This window comes from Rhyacophila brunnea, unplaced genomic scaffold (genome assembly GCF_057557595.1).
Source record: "Rhyacophila brunnea isolate RB1 unplaced genomic scaffold, BYU_Rbru_1.0 scaffold_4, whole genome shotgun sequence".
Lineage (NCBI taxonomy): Eukaryota > Metazoa > Arthropoda > Insecta > Trichoptera > Rhyacophilidae > Rhyacophila > Rhyacophila brunnea.
The window spans coordinates 54,460,505-54,481,535 of NW_028233068.1; the positions used below are offsets into that span (position 1 = coordinate 54,460,505).

Genomic DNA, 21,031 nt, shown 5'->3' on the forward strand with positions numbered 1-21,031 from the left:
ATTTTCGTTATGAATCTATTTATCTAGTCAAATTACACTTTACATAATCGTTTAGAATGGAGTGCCCGCCCTACGCCATATTGGAATATGTAGAAAAGTAATTATATTTTTTTAACCGAAAGAGATTTTATTAATTACAGAAAACTATGATATTTGTTGGCGTGCAGTTCAGTTTTCATTCAACGTACTTAAGTGAAAATCCTGGAAAGCTGGATCGAACGTTTGGTAACTCAGTGAGCGTCGGCCCGCGCAGGCGCAGTGGCGTCCGCGGTCCAGACCGAAATAGCGCGCGCCGCCAGTGTTGGACGGACACCGTCGTGAGGAAGACATGCCTCCGCGCAAACGGCGGTCCACCGTACCGCCACTCGAACGATAGCGGAAGCCCGGACCGCGGAACCCAATTATCAAAAAAAGCCGCGACCGGATTCCAACGAAAACCGGGGGACCCCCGGACAGAATCGATTAAATCCAGGGTCTGAAACTTCAAAATCACGATAAAGACTCCAGACATGATATTAAGCTAGTTATACCTCCAAATAGAGATGTAATAAAAAATCTGTTAAGTGTTGAAAGTGAGTGTCAAATTCTTCACGTTTTTTGGTAAAGTGCCCACTGTTTTGAATGGAAGACTGTGGCAGGTGTTTTCTGATTATATTCTCGTTAAAATTCGTGTCTGTCGTCGACGTTCTGTCTGATGTTTTGATTTTTCTCGTTCAGTATGCCGTTCGGTCGGCTCATGTAGTCGAGCTTCGCAGCTGTTTTATAATGCTCTGGTTTGGCTTTCGACCAATTCCAATGAATGATGCAGAGCTTTAGCAAAGTGCAATATTCAAATGCTCTCGTCAATCGATTGATAATATTTAGAATAGTCCCAAATCTCTTCCGGCGACAGAGAATACTATTCGGTTTAGTGATTTATGTTTTTTGGTGCCTGGGAATTCATTGTATTCTTCATTAAGTGCTACATCTCGGATCATATATTTTAAGTAAATTCTTAAAACTATTTAGCGTAATATACCGATATGTTTCATGTAAACATTACAAAGCGCTTTCATTCTGAAATCGTAAGTCCTAATAAATATTATTATTGCTCGATGACGGTAAATAACATGTTATAGCATCCTCATTACATTTTTTAAAGTGTGTATTAATAAATAATACATTATTTTAAAGAATACAATTTAAAATACACAAACAAACCAATTTTTTTATTATATTTACAATTTGTTTATATACCTCATTTACACAGTTGAGTTAATAGTATATATTGTATTTATTTATCTTATTTCATTAGTATACTAAGTATTGTTGATTTCACACCAACTTCTAATTAACGGTATTTATTTAAAATTAGTTAAATAAAGTATACAAGTCTTGAACGGTTTACATTATAACATAATATTATGGCTAATTAGATTTGTTTGCGCTTCATTCGATTATCGAGTTTTCATTTCGATTGAAATATTAGTCATTTCATTCATTTTTAATGTTCGTCGTAAATGTTTGCCTAAACTATACATTTTGAGTTAATTTAAATTCCATATAAATTATTTTACATACATATTTAAATACTATTAAATAATTCAATTGCTTTAATCAGCAGTATAGTAGTGCACTTACACTACTCACTAGTATACTAATATATTAGATGTAGTTAATATATACAGAAGTATTAAATTATTAATTATATGACATATATACGATAAACCATCGACAACGTTTCCATATATTACTGCGAATGGATTTCATTTACTTAACTAAATGTACCTACAACCATTATACATAGTATGATGATCTACCCTTAACTTGCTCGCTAAGGTCGCGCAGTCTCAATCAATAGAATAGTTATAAGTCACATGTCGGCTTCACATGTTCAAACCCAGAGGAATTGCGATAGACAGAATTTTCCACAAGTTTTTAATAAATTCGCAAATAAACAATGAACTAATTCAGATGATTTTAAATTAGTAATTTAAATATATACATGTCTAAAATATTCTCTCGTGAAATGGAAAATAATATTTTTAGTATGTAACGTCACTATGTACAAAGATAAACAATAACCAGGAAGTAGTTGCTTTGTATTGACTGGCAGATCAAACTCTTTTTGGACTTCCTATGTAAAAAGGTTTATTTATATATGCAATATTGTTTAACATAATATAATGTGAAATAAAATTTTTAAAAAATCTGACATAAATACAACAAATAATAAAGAGTTAATAACGTTTATCTTATGACACTTATTTTGATGCAATTTGTACTTACTCACAATTTTATGAGTTACGCTATTATAATTAATAATGATTATTATTAGTATACGGCTATTAAATCCATTCGTTTCATATTAATATTAGCAGTTAAATGGTTGATGAATTTGTAATTCAACCAATTTTTGAATATTTAATATAATACATTGTCATATTTTCCTTATACTTATGTTAAATTTTTAAGAAAGTTCTGAGTCTCTGTGACATTAAAAAGTATAGTATATTTGAAACAAATGTGTCACGCAAAATATTGGGACATATATTATGTAAAATAGGTTATCCGATTCAGACGTAGGACTCCGTGCATGGTTATGCCAGCGGGGGGTTTTTTTTAATGATATCATTTTGAATTTATTTGATGTATTCAGTTTTTCAAAATAGACTCGCCTGAAAGAATTGATCGTTTCCATATTTAGTCTGTTTGTAATAATACGACAATTTTTTAGGCTATCCCAATATCGTCGATATTGAAACATAGACTTAATAAGGGTTATGTATTCAGTCTACCGAACATACCACCACTATCACAATCAAATACTAACAGCTCATTGTAGATATTAGGACTATCAATATCTATTGAATGCTATAATATATATCGGCATCCCTATCTTTTTTTCATAATGTGTGAGTATTGTGTAATTTTTTGGTGAAAAGGTTATTGACAATTTTCAAAAATACAAAATATTCATGACATGAAAATTTACATACGAGTATAATACCACTAGAAAAAAACTAGATATAAAATGGTTTAATTAAAATGTTTAAAAAGTATAGTTCTATTTATAAATAGAACGAAATATCAAGAAATTAATATAGATATTTTATTTAAAAAAAACCACATTGAGATAATTCCAAGTAGATCAATTAACCCATTTACTGTGGACCTTTTAATTAATATTAAATTACCACATTTAAATAACAAGCTAATTATATATAATAGCCATCTGATGGGCAATGCACCAGTTGCGCTGGACGGAGTGAATTGGAACTTTGTTTCCTTCATACCCATAATTAATACATATATACCTAGGTACTGAAAATCTTTTAACTGCCAATAACTAATAAAAACACATAGTTCACATACATGTACCTACTTAATATTTCACCTTACCATTTTTCATACATCACACATTTATATGAACTTAATATTTATTTTTCATTTTTATTTTAACTGTATTTCAGAATAGGTATACTAAACTCGTGTAAAAAATTGTAAATTATGCTCTGGTATATTTTTATCCCAAATATACCAGTACTTCTGAATATATGAGTTGATTAAAAATGTTAGCATAGGTCGTAGCACTATAATGAAAATATATTTAGATAATTAGTCGGGCGCTTTAATATATGTTCTATGAACTGCAAATGTATTTTAGTAGCATAGACTAAATTTAAGTTGTAGCAGATGTACGACTAGATGACTGACGAAATGCCAGCTCTATAAATATCCAACGGAAATCAAATTAATGAGAGCCCTTTATAGCACATCGTTTAAAATAGAAAACATTTATTTCAGCAGGAAAATGCAGAGCGAAATAAATAATAATTTATATATCATAGATTATTCCGCGATCATTCTGAAAATATGCGTTTTTTATTTAGACGCAAGAAAAAGACAGAATTAAATTAAATGGCACGTGACGTGTGAGACATTTTTTGATAAATGACAATATAATAAGTGAATTGTGTCGAATGGGTACCGCCACGATCAGTTAGCTAAAGAAGAAGCAATCCAGCCATGGCGTCCGTGGCCGCGTGGCTGCCGTTTGCCCGCGCTGCGGCCATCGGCTGGGTTCCAATCGCCACGCATCCGCTTCCGCCACCTCCCATTCCCAAAGACAGGCGGAAGTCGGAGGACGAAAAGCTACTGATTAACGTCAGCGGCCGTAGATTTGAGACCTGGAGGAACACCCTAGAAAAATACCCCGACACTCTCTTGGGAAGTACCGAGAGAGAGTTCTTCTACGACGAAGACAGCGGGGAATACTTCTTCGATAGGGACCCTGATATATTCAGACACATCCTTAACTATTATAGAACAGGGAAACTACATTACCCGAGACACGAATGTCTAACTTCCTACGATGAGGAGTTATCGTTCTTCGGTATTCTGCCTGACGTGATAGGCGATTGCTGTTATGAAGACTACAGAGATCGGAAGAGGGAGAATGCGGAACGATTGATGGACGATAAGTTGAGTGACAGTGACAATCAGAGTCTGCCGCCTTTGAAGGACCTTCGCGAGAAGATGTGGCGAGCGTTCGAAAATCCGCACACTTCGACTGCGGCACTAGTGTTTTACTACGTGACTGGCTTCTTCATCGCTGTATCAGTGATGGCCAACGTGGTCGAAACAGTTCCGTGTGGACATAGACCGGGGAGAGCGGGGACTCTGCCCTGCGGTGAACGATATAAAATAGTGTTCTTTTGCTTAGACACGGCCTGCGTCATGATATTCACGGCAGAATACTTACTCCGATTATTTGCCGCGCCGGATCGATGTAAATTTGTCGGTAGCGTCATGTCGATCATCGACGTCGTGGCTATTTTGCCTTACTACATCGGCTTGGGTATAACTGATAATGACGACGTGTCAGGCGCGTTCGTGACCCTCAGGGTATTCCGAGTGTTCAGGATCTTCAAGTTTTCGCGGCATTCGCAGGGTCTGCGGATCCTGGGGTACACGCTCAAGTCATGCGCGTCGGAGTTGGGATTCTTGGTATTTTCGCTGGCGATGGCTATCATCATCTTCGCCACGGTGATGTTCTACGCTGAGAAGAATGAGACTGAGACGAACTTCACGTCGATTCCAGCCGCCTTCTGGTACACAATTGTCACCATGACCACATTGGGGTAAGTGCCGACTTCTTTAGTACTTTTATGGGTCGTAAAGACTTAACAGCACCTTTTTACAGCTGTTCGTGTTTATCTTTAACTATGTTATTGATGCATTTATAGTCGCTCCTGTAAACACCAAACGTTTTGTAACTACTGTAAAGAGGTACGACATCGTTTAGATTTTTAACAGATACAATTCAAATGGTCGCGTACAAATAATCAAAATGCATTATCGGGTACGAAGCACATTAATTGAGTTTCAATTAATTTTATTTTAAACCAGTGGTTTTCAAACTGGTTCGTCTTAATGACGGCTTTCGTTCTATTTTTTTTTAAATATCAATTAGTTGTATGGATGAGACCGCTGTTCCACACACAGCTTCTCAAATCTAGACTAGACACAACTACTGAAGTTACGTACGTAAGCAAAACGACTTTCCTAATTAAACTCAAAATATCGCCCGATATTATTTTCAGTCTAATATTTTATATAAAGTCACCCCCTTCGTCAACGACATTATTTCGTTATTACAGAGTTCGTAGGCGAAAATTTTGTTGATTTCACAGAATCTACTCTCAAAACTTTGCATTAATTTCTTAGATTGCCACCTCAAGCAACGCATACGCCATGCGGGACATTACTCACCCTCTTGAAGTCCTTTATATTATTTCCATTAAAATATTTTTGAAACCAGATACTCAAGTTCTGTTCAAAATTCTGAGGTGAAGAATTGTTGCAATAATAAGAATCACTGTATTAAGTTTTTTTTTTTTTCGACCATGTCCGATCCTAATAGGATCATATGGGCCTCCACAGGATAGAGGTTTGCATTAACAGATTTTGTTTTTTACGAGAAATGGATGTCAGCCACTTGCTCAATCTATTAGGTCCATACCCTGACTCACACACAAATTGAAAAACAATATGTGTACTTGCCAGACCCAGGATTCGAACCTGAGACCCACGGCGTGATAGTCCAACGCTTAAGCCGCGTGGCCACCGTGGGTGTAAACCACATTTAAATATCATGCTGATTATATCTAATGACCATCTAATCGTTACGCGCTAGGTACGTCTTTAGCGTCAAATATCCCTGATCTAAACAAATAGTTATTGAAATTCTAATGAATTTAAGATTTGTACTATTCCATTTGAGTATTAATACTAATCGATTCGAGTATTAATACTAATCGAATCTACTAATTAATACTTATACGAGTATTTACTCAAATGGAAAAGTATAAAACTTAAATCCATTAGAATTTAAATTCAAATTCCATCAAGTACCTTTAGTCGACAGTATTAATATTATAAATAGTTATTGATTTAGTGAGACAATACATAATTTTCAATCGATATGTTACACATAAGTTTACATTTGTATTTGTTTGCAAGCTTAAAGCATACATGCCGTAACTACAAATTTAATATTATTCTATTTGACAGATATTTTAGTAGTATCCACATTTTTAGATTATTCTGTTCACGACTTACCATAGATTTACGAGTCTTTCTGGTTTCTAGGACGCGATTTAAATATTTAATACATACCGTGGGACTTCGAGACCTGTCTACTGGAAGTCTGCTATAGGGCGACATGATAATATAATATTATAGGTACATTATGTGTGGAAAATATTTAATGGTTATAAACTATGTCGAAGAAATCCATTTTTCTATGAAACAGAGCTTATATATATATTTTTTTTTCGACCATATCCGATCCTAACAAGATCATATGGGTGTGAGGAGGTTTGTAATAACAGAATTTTGTTTTTACGAGAAATGGATATCAGCCACTTGCTCAACATATTATTAGGTTCATACTCTGACTCATACACAAATTGAAAAACAGTATGTGTACTTGTTAGACCCAGGATTCGAACCTGGGAGAAACGACGCTATATTATATTATAATAATAATTATAAAAAATTTTTAAATATGTTACCATTAATGACTGAATTAAATGCAAATTTCGAATTTCAGATTCGTTTATATCAAACTTCACATTTTTGCTCTAACACATTTATTTTCAATGTGTGCACTGAGATAAAATCCTGTGTTATTTATTTTATATTACAATATAATATTTCAATATAATAAACCATTATTATTTTGATGAATCGTAAATAACAGTATGTAAGTAAATAACGACTGTTAGATATTTGCAGCAGGTACATACATTTTTCTTAAATTCAACCATACCAAAATATTCAGAATTCGCCACGAATTTGTGTTGTAATACAACAGTTTCATTTTAATCTTCAAATGTACCTAAATCGCTGATTACATTGTATGTAAAACATCAGCCCTTATGTATCATTATTATCATCAAATTGAATCAAATTCTAATGGATTCAAGCTCTGTACTATTCCATTTAAGTCGTTTTTTGCGACCCGAGTTTCACCTTTCGGCATCTTCAGGCACCGTGTACACTCACCAAAGGTAAACACACACTGACAACGAACTCTCTTTGCTCTAGCTTATATACTAAATCAATTGATTCAATCCACTGCTGGAGAAAATATTCCCTTATAGTCAGTGAAATAATAAACTATGACATTTAATGAGTTCTGTCTTTAATTCAACAAAATATAGTATTTTCAATTATTATTTTTAGTTATTTACTGACCTATATACTAGATATTTTATACACGCCTCAATTCATGGATGATTTAATAGTTTATATTTCACCATTTTATTTTTATTGGACACCACTGGATAACCCAGCCGATACTATATCGATAGTGAGTCATTCTCACAAACCATTTTACCTTTTTCCAAAGACGTTAAAGACAGGAGACGAAATTACCAACATCAATAAATAACATTAGTATACATACACTGTAATCATAAATCCATGTACTTGCGAAATTTCGGTTCGGAAGGAATTAATTCCATGATTTCTTTCCTAAATATATGGTTTGCCAATGTAGCCCCGACAGGCAATAAAATACCTTATAAAAAATGTAACATACAATTTTCGCTCGAAAGTCGAACATATGGGTCTTCAGAGAGTGGAGGTTTTATTAATAGTTTTTTTACGAATAAATTATTTCCTCGTTCGATTGAGTCTTTGATTCATATAAATATTTTACCATATTCGATCCTAAAAAGATCATGTGGGTCTTCGCAAAGTGGAGGTTGTATTAACAGATTTGTTTTCTTTTTTATGAGAAATGTATATTAATGACTTGCTCAACATATTATTTCCATACTCACCGTCATGGGCGTGTAATATAAATATACCTATATTGTTGATAAAACAACTTACAAAATTAACTCAACATAATATTTATGAGTAGAGCATACTACCAGGATGGGTATTTTATACCAATACAGAATATAAATTTATGGTAGTACAGTATGCAAAGTCTTGGAACCCTTTTTTAGATTAATATACATACACGATCAAACTCTACTATGATTTAGACCAAAAATGATTATGTTATCTAGATTTATGGTTTTAAACATTCTGCATACTTCAAAACAATGGTAAAGTTTCACGGGGTGTGAACTATGAAAGCTCTTATCTTTCTGCCCCGGAAATTAGGTTACGAATTTTCTTCAAGAATTAAACGAAGAGATTTCTGATTGCTTACTGATTGATGGGAATGATTAACATTGAACTGTTTTCCTTTGGTCAAGACTGATTGATATTTTCGAGTATAAACTTAAACAAATGAAACTGTTTGTAAATGCTTCAATCACCTACTAACAATATTGTGCAGTTTTGTGTTTATAGCTGTTTTTAAGTCAGTTATATCTTGTAAAAAATATAGCAAGAATAATAATCATTCAGGTATTGTGATAAAAACGAAACATTTCCTTGAATTGCCTATTATATTTCTGCAACTTTTTCACTTAAATGGAATACATATTTCAATACTAAATTTTATATTTAATAATAAATGTTTAAAATATTAATGTCATAATAATACAAACTGCAGTTTAAAAGTAAAATTCACTTTTATTTCCCTACGTCTTTAACGTCTTTTTAAAATGTAATTAAATTTTTGTGATAAAATAAATAACCTATTAATACAACAAAGAAAATAAGGCAGGCTTCAAATGACGCATTGATTCATATTATGAATATTCAAAGAGGGGGCTCGATAAAAAAGAGGTAAATCTTGACCATTTTTTGAATAATAAAATGCCTAATTCTTGTCAAATTTGGGATCACAGAGATTATCAATATAATTTTTTATTGTAAATATTTAACTATAATAATGTCGACATAAATTTTACTAATAGTTTTGTAAATGCTTTTAAAAATTAATAAATATAAAAAATCTTAACACCACTTCACATGGACGTACAGAAATATGACTATATTCTAAAACATTAGAACGAGAGGTTTAAAAGAATACTATTTTATGTAATAAAAATACTTTATGCAGTCATCAAATGTTTAAAATAAATATAAAGGATAATAAGGCTTCAAAATAATGTAAATAGATTATCTACAACGTTTAAGGAATGTCCAGGATCATGCTTTGAAAATAGCATAAAAGCTCCATTTTGACGTACGCTGAGCATGTCCCCCCTTAATACAAATAATGCACAGTATATATCAAAACCCTGCCATCTCTACAGAAAAACGTCCCATTGCCTCTGATAATTAACTATTTTTTTCGCGAAAATTTTTAAATAATAATTATTTCTTTTTATGTTATGTTATCAATGTATTAAACTTATAATTTGTAATGGATAGCTCATGTCAGTACAAATCGGTTATAGGGGAGCCAGCGGCAAACACATTTTGAAAATAGCCGATATAGTGGATTATTTGTTAGGTTGGGTCAGTTTAGGTTAGGTTTTCATTCTTGAAATTCATGAATTTTGCCAAAATCGGCAATGACCATTAGCGCGGTTCCCGCCTGCCTTCCCCATAATCGACTTGTACCCTCATGTCTTCTTTTTTAATCACTCATCCCCATGTATTCTCCTCAGCAAAGTCACTATCTTCCTACGGGTGTCTTCTTCCCCGTGCATTGAACGGGCATTTAGTTTACCTCATAAAAATAATTATAATTATAATTTAAAAAAAATTTTAGAGTCCCTGTATGCTTACGATATAAAAAGCAGCGATGAGCTAATATAAAAAATCAACCTTTATGTGAGTGATGTTTGACGTATATGATTTTCTCACGATAATAATATTATTACATTATCCACATCCAGGCACCGTGCGATAAATAATTCTGACAACCTTACCGTTCAGGCTAACGACGGAGGTCTGGCGCGCAGTATTCCAAACTTTCCCACATTATATGCTGTACACTCATTTACATACATGTCATATACACCAGTGGCGAAGATACTATAATGGACGGTTATTTAATGTAGATATGCCTTAAAATCATTAAAATACTTTAATTATAAATATTCATAGAACAAATTACATTCTGTAATTATAATATAATAACGCCTGATAATAATATATTATTTTCAGTATCGTAAAGCTAATAAAACAACTACAATATGTAAAAAAAAAGTTTTACAAAAAGTAATGTACTTACATTTTAAACGAAAAATAATTAAAGTGTAATATGATAAATACTTGTGGCATTTATAATCAATTTTGAATTTATGAATTATTATCCTTTCAGAATTTCTGGAATTGGTCCTTTAAAATTTTTAGAACTAGTACAAATATTAAGAGCAGGAATACTATAATTATCAATTATCAATTTATATTAACCAAAATATCTCCGTACTCATCATTAACTTTCCATAACAAAAACCCCACCCTCTACATAATAATATCTTAAACTTCTACCACCTATCCTTTCCCCATATTTCACGACTCATTTTCTACTCCACCACACAGTAATGATGACAATAGTTATAACATAAACTCAAATAAAAATGTCAGTACTCATACATTTAATAAATTATTAATCTTTTTTAAAAGCCATCGACGACATAAAATCAAGCGAAAATATGTCACGTCCATAATATATAATTCAACCACGATGGCCGCGTGGCTTAAGCGTCGGCCTATAGCATAGTGGGTCCCAAGTTCGAATCCTGGGTCTGGCAAGTACACATATTGTTTTTCAATTTGTGTATGAGTCAGAGTATGGACCTAATAGGCTAAGCAAGTGGCTGAAAAGCTCGTTAAAACAAAATCTGTTAATATAAACTTCTACTCTATGGAGGCCCATATGATCCAATTAGGATTGGAAATGGTCGAAAGAAAAGAAAAAGAAATAATACATTTCTTTAAATCACTTGAATTTAATAGCATTATCATAATTTTTAATACTTATTTTATTCTAGTTACTATAACGGTCCAAGTATGTAGGTACTAGTCTTTTCGGTTACTTGTAATAATTGACCTCTATGAAAGCAGTCTTCGCCACTGGGACCGTGTACACTTAACTACATAACGTATACACTCGTATGGAAATTTTCTTTGTGCTTTTCAATTAGGGCGCAACGTTCGTGTACGCGCGCCTAAGAAATAAGTAAGAAAAGCCAGGGTGTCAAATAATGTGCGTTAATGTCTTAAAGAGGCTTTCAAGCCCTCATGTTTACAGCTACAAGATGTATAGAGCGGGTTCAATATACTAGTAGCGCCTGGAAGTTGTTTATTTGAGGGATTTTATTGCGTTCTTCGTTGGTTAATATATACAGTTTGGTTAAAATATTTAAAATAAATATAGTTCGACTCACTAAGGCTATATTATCACATACTTTATTTAAACGCGTTATATCCAAAATGTCGTATAATCGACACTAATCGAAATTCTCTTTACTTATCATTCATTTACATCACGTCATATTTTAATAATATTTGACACACACATAATTATATAAGTAATATGTAAGTATATAGGTATTCTGTAAAATAAAAATGTTACCTTTCCTGTATTATTTATCTATTTTTCTTCTCTAATTTCTTTCTATTTTATGTAATCGCAATCTTGTTATGCTTTACTAATTAATTAACATATGAAAAATGTACTGATTGTGCCATCTTCTCTTTAATCTATTTTTTTACTTACAAATTTATACATTGGACTTTAAAATAAAATAGAAAAAAAATATTGCCAAATATAAATACCATATAGCTAGTATTCTATTTTCTGACTAGCACGACGGCACATATTTTTTTGAATTTTCTGTATGTATTGTGCAGTTTAGTATAAACTATCGATTTTTCTATTAAATTCGTGACCAAACCTTACTATCCATAGGTATATATATATATATCTAATAATGTATGTACAGAGGCTGAATCGGACGCTTTGTATGTGACCAGGTATATAATAAAATTCACCCCAAGTCGGATTTAAATATACCGATGGATTTAATGATAAATCTATAAAACTATTTGACAATATTTTCTATCGATATTGATTTGGCGGATAGTTTCTGACTCATAGTGCAAAAAATAGCCGTTTCCAGTTTAATGTACCAAGCACACGTCGTCATGTCAACTGAAAAACATATCCAATGATTAGATTTGAACCAGAAATCTACCATTCCTTCAGTTAATGTAAAAGTGTATATTATATTAAAATTTCTATATATGAAAAAGATTCTATATTTTAGATAGTTAATAATTAATAATTAAGTATTGAAAGATAAGATTTTTTGACAAAGATCGCCGAAGTCATTGGTTTTTGATGCAATAATGGATGAGAGCACGCTTGATGGGCTGGTGTTAATTTAAATGCATTTTAAAATGACGGAATTCGGTGCATTATCTATCAATTTTGTATGTATCGAAGCACGAGCTAGAATAGAAAAAGATATGGAACTTTGATTTTGAAATTGTATTGACTGAACTAAGTTTTTCTCAAGTAATTTAATTGAATTAGATTTATTTTCACTCCATCAAGGTAACATTCAGTTATCTTTTGAATATCAAAAAGTAAATAACAACTACATATTCCAAAATTCTAGTGCCATTGCCAGTAGGTAATTGCAGATGCCTAGTTGTAGAATTTTGACTACTAGTTCAAAAGCAGTAGTGTCGCGTGTCTCGCGCGACACATTTCTCGAATACGAAAGTATATCGCCACTGTAGTAGTATGTATGTCTGTAGTCTGTCGTGTCGCCGTCATCTGTCTTGGTCGCAGCGCTTCAACACCTAACTTCAGGAAGACATATATTATTTTATATATCTCATATATTATGGCATAACTGAATAATTGATTGACCTAAACAGACCAAGTTAATTCAAATTCCCGCGCTTTCAGCATATAATTTCAAAATATACCAATAGAGGCGTTAGCCGTCCAGTCACTAGATTGCTAGTACAAAGTACATGCAGTAGTGACTTTAAGCGCTCGTCCAGCGTACGCGCGTTCGGCGGAGCGTTGAGCGGCGCGCGCGACTCAAATGTATAACCGTGTGTGAAAAAGTTCGTAAATGTATTTTTTTGGTTATACGTTTATACGGTTATACGTTTGAGTTGCGCGCACCGCTTAACGCTCCGCCGAACGCGCCTACGCTGGACGGGGCCTAAAAACCGCAGTTGAGAAAGGTAAGTCATTTTTATTACCAACCCATAACGTAAACTCATGTTCAAACAACGTGTAATCGAACAATATTTAAAATTGAGGGGCGATATCCTCGTCGCCTATTCAATAGTGACATAATTTATAGCCGTAGGTATGTAATATTATTGGCTGCATTGAAAAATAAAAGTATCTCCACGTGCTAAATGCAGTGTTTAAATACATCAAACCCACCATCTTCAAGAAATCTCGTTCGATCATAAAATATACTGCAAAAAGTTTACCTAATATCATTAGTTTACAGTACTTAGCAACCCTTGTAATATTGAGGTGTTAAAAATTGCTTAATATAGTTATACCAGAAACTAATACAAAATAGACGTTTCGTATAAAATATTTATGGATTTATAATACCTTAATGAAATATACAATTTGTTTACGAAGTTAAATTAATCCGATGTAAGCACGGACATGTTTAATTAAAGTGTTGCCAGCAAAGTGTTTTGAGAAGCGCCGCTCTAATGGACCTGAAATAGCCGGCAGAATTATGCATCAGCCAAACCTGCCCTAATCTACGTAGCAAAAGCCGCAAGCCAAAATTGTCCATCCGAAATTGAATCAACTTACTGGACGGTCAAAGCAGATTATCACCTGCTATTTTAGGTAACCCGTGATCGAGCGGGTCAGTATTATTATAATACTTCTATAATGCATACCTGCTGTAAAACTTCTAATGTTAAAAATTGAAATAAAATATATCATTTATTTCGTTTATAAATCGATATTAGGACATCTTCTAAGAAGACAATACGATACAGAATATAAAATACCAATATTAGACGTAAGTCTACGACATGGATCGGTAACAAGCCAACCACTATTCCGATTTTGGTCATTCGCGGAAGATTTTTCTTATACTTATATATATTATTTGAACAATATAAATAGATATTCTACAACCGATGTATCATGAACAACGATTCCATAGTAATATATAATATTGTGTACAAGACTGAAGCGGAGATTGGACTATAGATAATCACCTAAAAGAATGGAGGATTCGTAGTTACTAAAGTTGTGATTATATTGAGATGCATGTCGCGTACTGTCACGGCGACAAATTTAGTCTATGGTTTCGTCATTTTTCAGAATATTTTGAACGAACATGATCTTTGTAAATTCAATGATCGAGTAACCTAGTAACGAGTCTCTGTAAATTCAATAATATTTTGAACAGTACCCAAAACGTAGACCATAAATAATAGACAATATTATTATAGAAAATAGAAAGTGTCAACCGCTAAAATCAAAAAACACGAGATGTTGACATGATTTGAAAATGTGTAGACATGTATAAAATGATAAAAAAAAACGTTAATTGAGTCATGCAGGTATCGATGCAGTGCGGTACGCGTGACGTTGTTGTTTCTAATTGTTGTTATAGTGATTTAGGCAGATTTTGCTAAGTGATAATGTTCGTTTAAACGTTCAAAATGTGCTAAGGGATGGGAGCATTAATCTGATAACATTTCAAACACACACTTGTTTCCCGTAGAGGTAGCTTACTGTGACGTCATGTGATTGTACGCGACACTTATTTCAATATAATCACAACTTAAGAGTCTGCAGTCATGCTATGTATAATATGTCTACCTAATTAAAACTATTATTTTTTGAAGAAAAGTATCTTGGGTATTAAATAACTGTTTAAAATTGAGAACGTTGCCATATTGTTCTCCATTTGTATAACCTGAGTAGTTTCAATACAACTCTTAGTTATAATGACAACTAGAGAGCAACATATTGTGACATTAACTAGTGATCGTCTCCCATTCACTTTGAGTAAGTCATTGCCATCTTTATACCAGCCATATACAAATAATGTTCACTCGAATAATCAAAATCTAAATGTACATAACTGATTTTGATTTAAAATAAATAATTTAACCAGATTTTTTGTTTCATTATTTAATTGATATCAAAGTGATACAAGTATCTTCATTATCATCAACCGTATTGGTATCAACTATAGTATTTGTCTGTTTTGGTTTAACTTCTTTGTTCGTTAGTCAATGTACCAAAAATAGGATTGGATATTTTTGAGTTAAATATGTTGAAACTTTTCTATTTGAATACCGGATCACACAAATAAGTTGATTCTGAGAATTTAGATTGAAACTAATGCAAATAAACGGATCTAATATACAGTAGCGAATTAAGGCTCCAACAACCAAAATATACACAATGATTTATTGTTGAAAATAAGTCTTATTGTGAAATGTGTATCTGACAGTGGCGAGGGGTGGAGGTAGGCTGTTAAGATTCGACACAAAAAGTGCGCACTAAATACTTTTAATTGAACTAAGAATACAATTTACAGATTGTGTTGGTTAGTTTTTAAAAATCAATTAAACCCTGCATAAACCAAACCATAATATTTTTGTTATACTTTGGGTGACACGACAAAATTGTACACACTTCTTCATTCATACTTATTTGTTTCCGTTGGGTTAAGAATACATATTACATATTATTATATTGTTGGTTTATTTAATTAAATTCATCAAGCCCTACTTAACCAAGCCATAATAGATTTAAAAAAATATTATTATATCTATAAAATAACCAAATCTATGTATGATTTAATTGCATCATTTTAGATATTTTATAGATAAACGAGTTTACGTTTTCGCAAGGTTTAATTGAATTTTAAAAACTAACCAACACTGTCTGTGAATTGTAGTTTTATTTCAATGAAAACAAATTTGTATGACTGACAAAGTTTAGGGTGCACTATTTATGGCGGATCTTTACAGCCTACCTCCACCCTTCGCCACTGGTATCTGAACTATATCCACTTCGGACTATTACAATGCGAGTACCTAGAGTAGATATCACGATCATAGATTCACGCAAATACTAACATTGTCAGCAATCATATAATTAACATACATTAGAAATAACAATTAACTGTGATTAGTAAAAAAAACAACAATGTTTTATCGTACTCTTAGTGAAACACCTCGTGTATATTTTTGATGTCACGTCTTTTATACAATTTATATACTTGCATATTATTAAATTAAGAAAGCAATCTCTACTAGGGATTCCAATCCCGGGATGCCGGGATCCCGAGCTATTTTCGATACCTATGAATCCCGGGATTGATAAACATAATCCCGAAACTTTCGGGATTGATTTTTTTATCAATTTTTATGGAAAATAAAATAAAAACGAAAATATAACAGAAAAATACTTTTAATAACATATAACTACATTAGAAATAAACTGAGTTTGAATGAAGTTTGATTTATACTCATATGTAAGCTGCCGATTCATTTTATTTTTTCACATAAATTGATAAAATGAGAAAGATTGGAAGAAAAACAATGCTTTGCACTATTAACAAAGTAATTCCACCATGATTTCATACGTTTTATAGCAGTTTCATATTTGGCTGACTAATTAGATTTATGAAGCGGAAAGGCCATAACTACACCATGATTTGCTTTACTATTTTAAATCTCGCTAACCCATTCATTAAGTCTTTACTATCAAAAACAGCAATCTCATATTAAATTCACATTATTATTTATATTATAATATTATTTACTCCATTAAACTTATGTATTTCCAAGATTAAACGTATACAATATTAACAATAAATGTCTTAAATAGTATAAATTATACTAGATTTATTTTGACCGATTTTATCAATGTTATTTGTAAATATATTTTTTTTATATTAACAATGGAAAAAAAAATGCCAATCCCGGGATTGTCAAATTGTAATCCCGAAATCCCGGGATCAGAAATTTGGCTCTGGATTGGATTCCCTAATCTCTACGTATATCATATCATTTAACGCATAAATCTCACAAGACTATGGTATGACTCTTAGTCAACGTTGGTAAAGTTCTAACGCTTTTGGTATCAAGTAATAAATATAATATAGTATGCTCTGTCTAAGCACAGAAAGAAGGTACAAGTTTAATGGTTCCATGGTAGTAAAGAGCAGTCATAATAAAATAGGTCAATAGGCGTGATAGAACCTGAATACGGGCCTGAGTAGCTGGAAGACATAAAGCAAAGTCACCACTCGGAATTACATTCGTGGAAACTTTGCAAATGACTTTTGTTTTGGAATCGTCAAAGTTTAAACACAAGCGAATTTGTGGACGTCCTATAATAATAGCTAAGTACTGTTAAAATGTTCTGAGTATTTCGTATGGGAAATAGTATATTTAATGGTTCACACTTAGACTAAAATTCGCGTTTAAATTTTATAACTAGACAGCAATTAAAAGTGTACATAATATATTTTATTATATGTGCACGTGTCATATATTCAATAAATATCCGAATACACAATTTACTTCTTTTTAGAAACAGTTTTATCTATATGCACCTCTTTATATTTCGTATTGTGTGTTTATACTTTAAAGGAAATTTTCTATATTTTGTATAATAACTTTTGATTAAATACCGATAATATATTGCTATATATTATTAAAATATGTTGGCAATACCTTTGTGAGGCTAAATACTTAGTGTAACTATTATTATTTAAAAAGTCATATTTCTTATCCTTTTAATAAATCCTTGTGAGAAATATCGTTTAGATTATATTTTATTATATTTCATTCATATAGTACTTACCAGTGCATTATATCATTACACGTGCCCATCAAAGAATGTTTCTGTATTATATTAAATTTAGTTTGTAAAATGAAATTTTCGCTTGGTGAGAAAAAAATGCGGAGGCAGCATTTTAAAACAAAGAATGCGTTAGGAATACGCAGTAGATACTTATTTACCCATTAAAATTAATTTATATTTTCAATCTTAGTCAGATTAATTTTGACATCGGAATTCAAAAACGTGATAAATATAAACAGATCTCATGAAATGATTGAGAATTATTTTAACATTTATTTATGCTATAATTTAATCATTATTAATTATTAAATCTTTTTCACGATAATCAGGCAATTCGTTAATAAAACACTGTGTATAAAAATTGAAACAAATTGATCTTTAATCGAGAAGTTTCGAATAATATGATAAACGACTGTATAATATTCAAAGTGTTTAATCAGAGAGTACTGAGACAAGTCTCTGGTTTCTCTCAAAAGTGTTTGCTTTGCACAAACATGTAGAAAATAATTGACTTGATACTATAAACAGTTTTTGAAAATCGTGATTAGTCTACTAAACAAGATATTACACATTCCCCAAAGAACGTGCCGATGTACAGTTTCCTTAATCCATAAACACTAAAATATTCCCAAATATTCACTACAGGTGTTTATTATTGTATCCTGTGATATTTCTACTGCTACTGAATGTATGCCTTCTATATACTATATCTTCATTCAATACCATTCTTTTAATATTTTAGTTACCCCCCTACTAATGACACTTTTCATGGACTTCATTTCATCATCTGTCAGAGTCTAAGTATTTAAGAATTTTAATTTTGATCAAAAATACTTAACTTCAAATTCAAATTCTGATTGATTCAATTTTTCTACTATCCATACTAATTATTGTCTTTCCCGATATTTAAACAAGCATTTTTAATACCTAAAGAAATAGTAAGTAAGTAAATATTTAGTGTCAAATATACATTTACCATTGGTGAATGTGCATAATACCTATAGATGCCAAAAGACAAAACCCGAATCGTAAAAACCGATTAAAATTGAAAAGGCGTATAAATGTGAATCCCTTATTATTTAAATTCACATTACCTCTGTCGATTGTATTAATTTCGTATTGATTGTATTTTTTTGCATAAGACATAATGCAGGTAATTTAAATTGTTTGCTAACTTCATATTATCATTGTATTCTTTTACTTTTTACTTTACTTTTCTTGTAATGCACGTAATTTACCGCCAATAGTCTTTTCATAAAACTCTGGACACATATGCGAATGTGGCAGAAATGTATTTTTATTATAATCTGCCTTTCCAAGATTATTTCAAAACTTTTTTACTGATGGTATCGGTTTGATATTCCAAATTGAATATAAACGGAATGATCAAGCTCACTCGACACTGGTGCAATGAGAAAAGACAATGAAATAATATTTATGAATATGGATATTTAAAGTAGGCCTCCACTTTAATTTTGTCGAATTTTTGTTTAACGTAAACCGTAGAATCACGTCTTTCTGCTTATTAACAGTTTTAATAGTTTCCAAAATAATTTAATAATTTGAAAACACATTATTATTAAGTATATTAATTTAAATCTTTTTCGTCATCGCCCTCATAACTGAGCAGCAATGTGGTTTTGAAATAGGTACTGTGGAATTCGGGATCAGCTTTCTCTAACTTTACCTATCCTCTATAAACTTTATAGCAGCTGATATTATAGATTTTCCAGTGAATTTCTTTACATGGTCATTCCACTTCATCGGCGTTCGCCCTTTGCCCTTTTACCTAGCGCACAGCCCAAAACAATTAACCTTTTGAATAGTGTGTCCGATGAATCTCATACTAACATGATATATGCATACAGAATAACCTCCTACTGATGCTCATGTTTGACATTAGCATGTACTCCGTCCAGGATATCCGCAACAACCGACGCGTGTCGCCGGCACAATATTTAAATATAATTGTAAGACATGGATTTTAAATGTACCCATACATAAATTCAATACTTAGGAACTTGTATTCTCGAAAAAAATATGGAGTTTTATTTGGAAGATTTACGTTGTTAGATATATTACTTTATTTTAATTTTATGCGAGGAAAATATCACGGAAAGTCAGAAAAACTAAACCAAATAATCTGACGTTGCATGTATAATGATTGTAGATTTTATTTGAACTGTAAGGCGTGAGAATTATTTTAGATTAAATAAAAAGATTGAGAAATACGCTCAAACACCAGTTATTACCCGTGAAGATAAACAGTCTTAATTCACTCTATCAATTGATACTCTCAGGTGCACTTTTCATATTAAATTTTTACCGTTTTTTAAAGGCTTATTCGACTTTCGCTTAAAAAGCGAATAATAAATACTGCGAACATTTATTATACGAAAAATGAATTTCTTCGAATAACAAGTCTAGGAAGTTTATCAGGAAAATCATATTAACAAAAACATAATTAGAGGTGTTTTCAATGTTTCAAGTGAACACAATGAGAATATTATGTTTATTTTAGGAAAGTTATTTTAAAACTGTGACTTTAGTTTCGCTTTGCAAATAATCTTCATTACAAACGATCTAGTAATCGTCTTCTGGGACAAGTTGAATTTGTTCTCTAACATCTGTTTCAACACCAATTTTGGATAATTTTCATATTTTTATTTAAAATCTTGAAGTCAAAAACTTTATACATGATTTTAGCTAGAAATATTGGTAATAGTGCCGCAGATGCCCGCATGAGCTTTTATAACTTTCTTTGTAGACCAAACCCAGCCTAAC

The 21,031-nt window shown here is 31.9% G+C and overlaps 1 protein-coding gene across 36 annotated transcripts in view; it reads left to right on the forward strand.

Moving 5' to 3' along the window:
- The first annotated feature begins 297 nt into the window (after positions 1-297).
- Positions 298-21,031, forward strand: part of Shal (Potassium voltage-gated channel protein Shal) — a 148,419-nt gene continuing 127,685 nt past the window's right edge. For 11 of the 36 annotated variants that reach the window (XR_015071548.1, XR_015071554.1, XR_015071559.1 and 8 more), the window contains exons 1-2: positions 298-600; positions 3,787-5,123. Coding sequence is in view for 20 of the 36 variants with exons in the window: in XM_085954932.1 (XP_085811058.1) it covers positions 4,009-5,123 (1,115 nt within the window). In the remaining 16 variants the exon portion in view is untranslated. Of the gene's footprint in view, positions 639-3,786; positions 5,124-21,031 lie in introns of all 36 variants that reach the window. The other 25 variants (XR_015071551.1, XR_015071549.1, XR_015071550.1 and 22 more) reach the window with 7 other exon arrangements.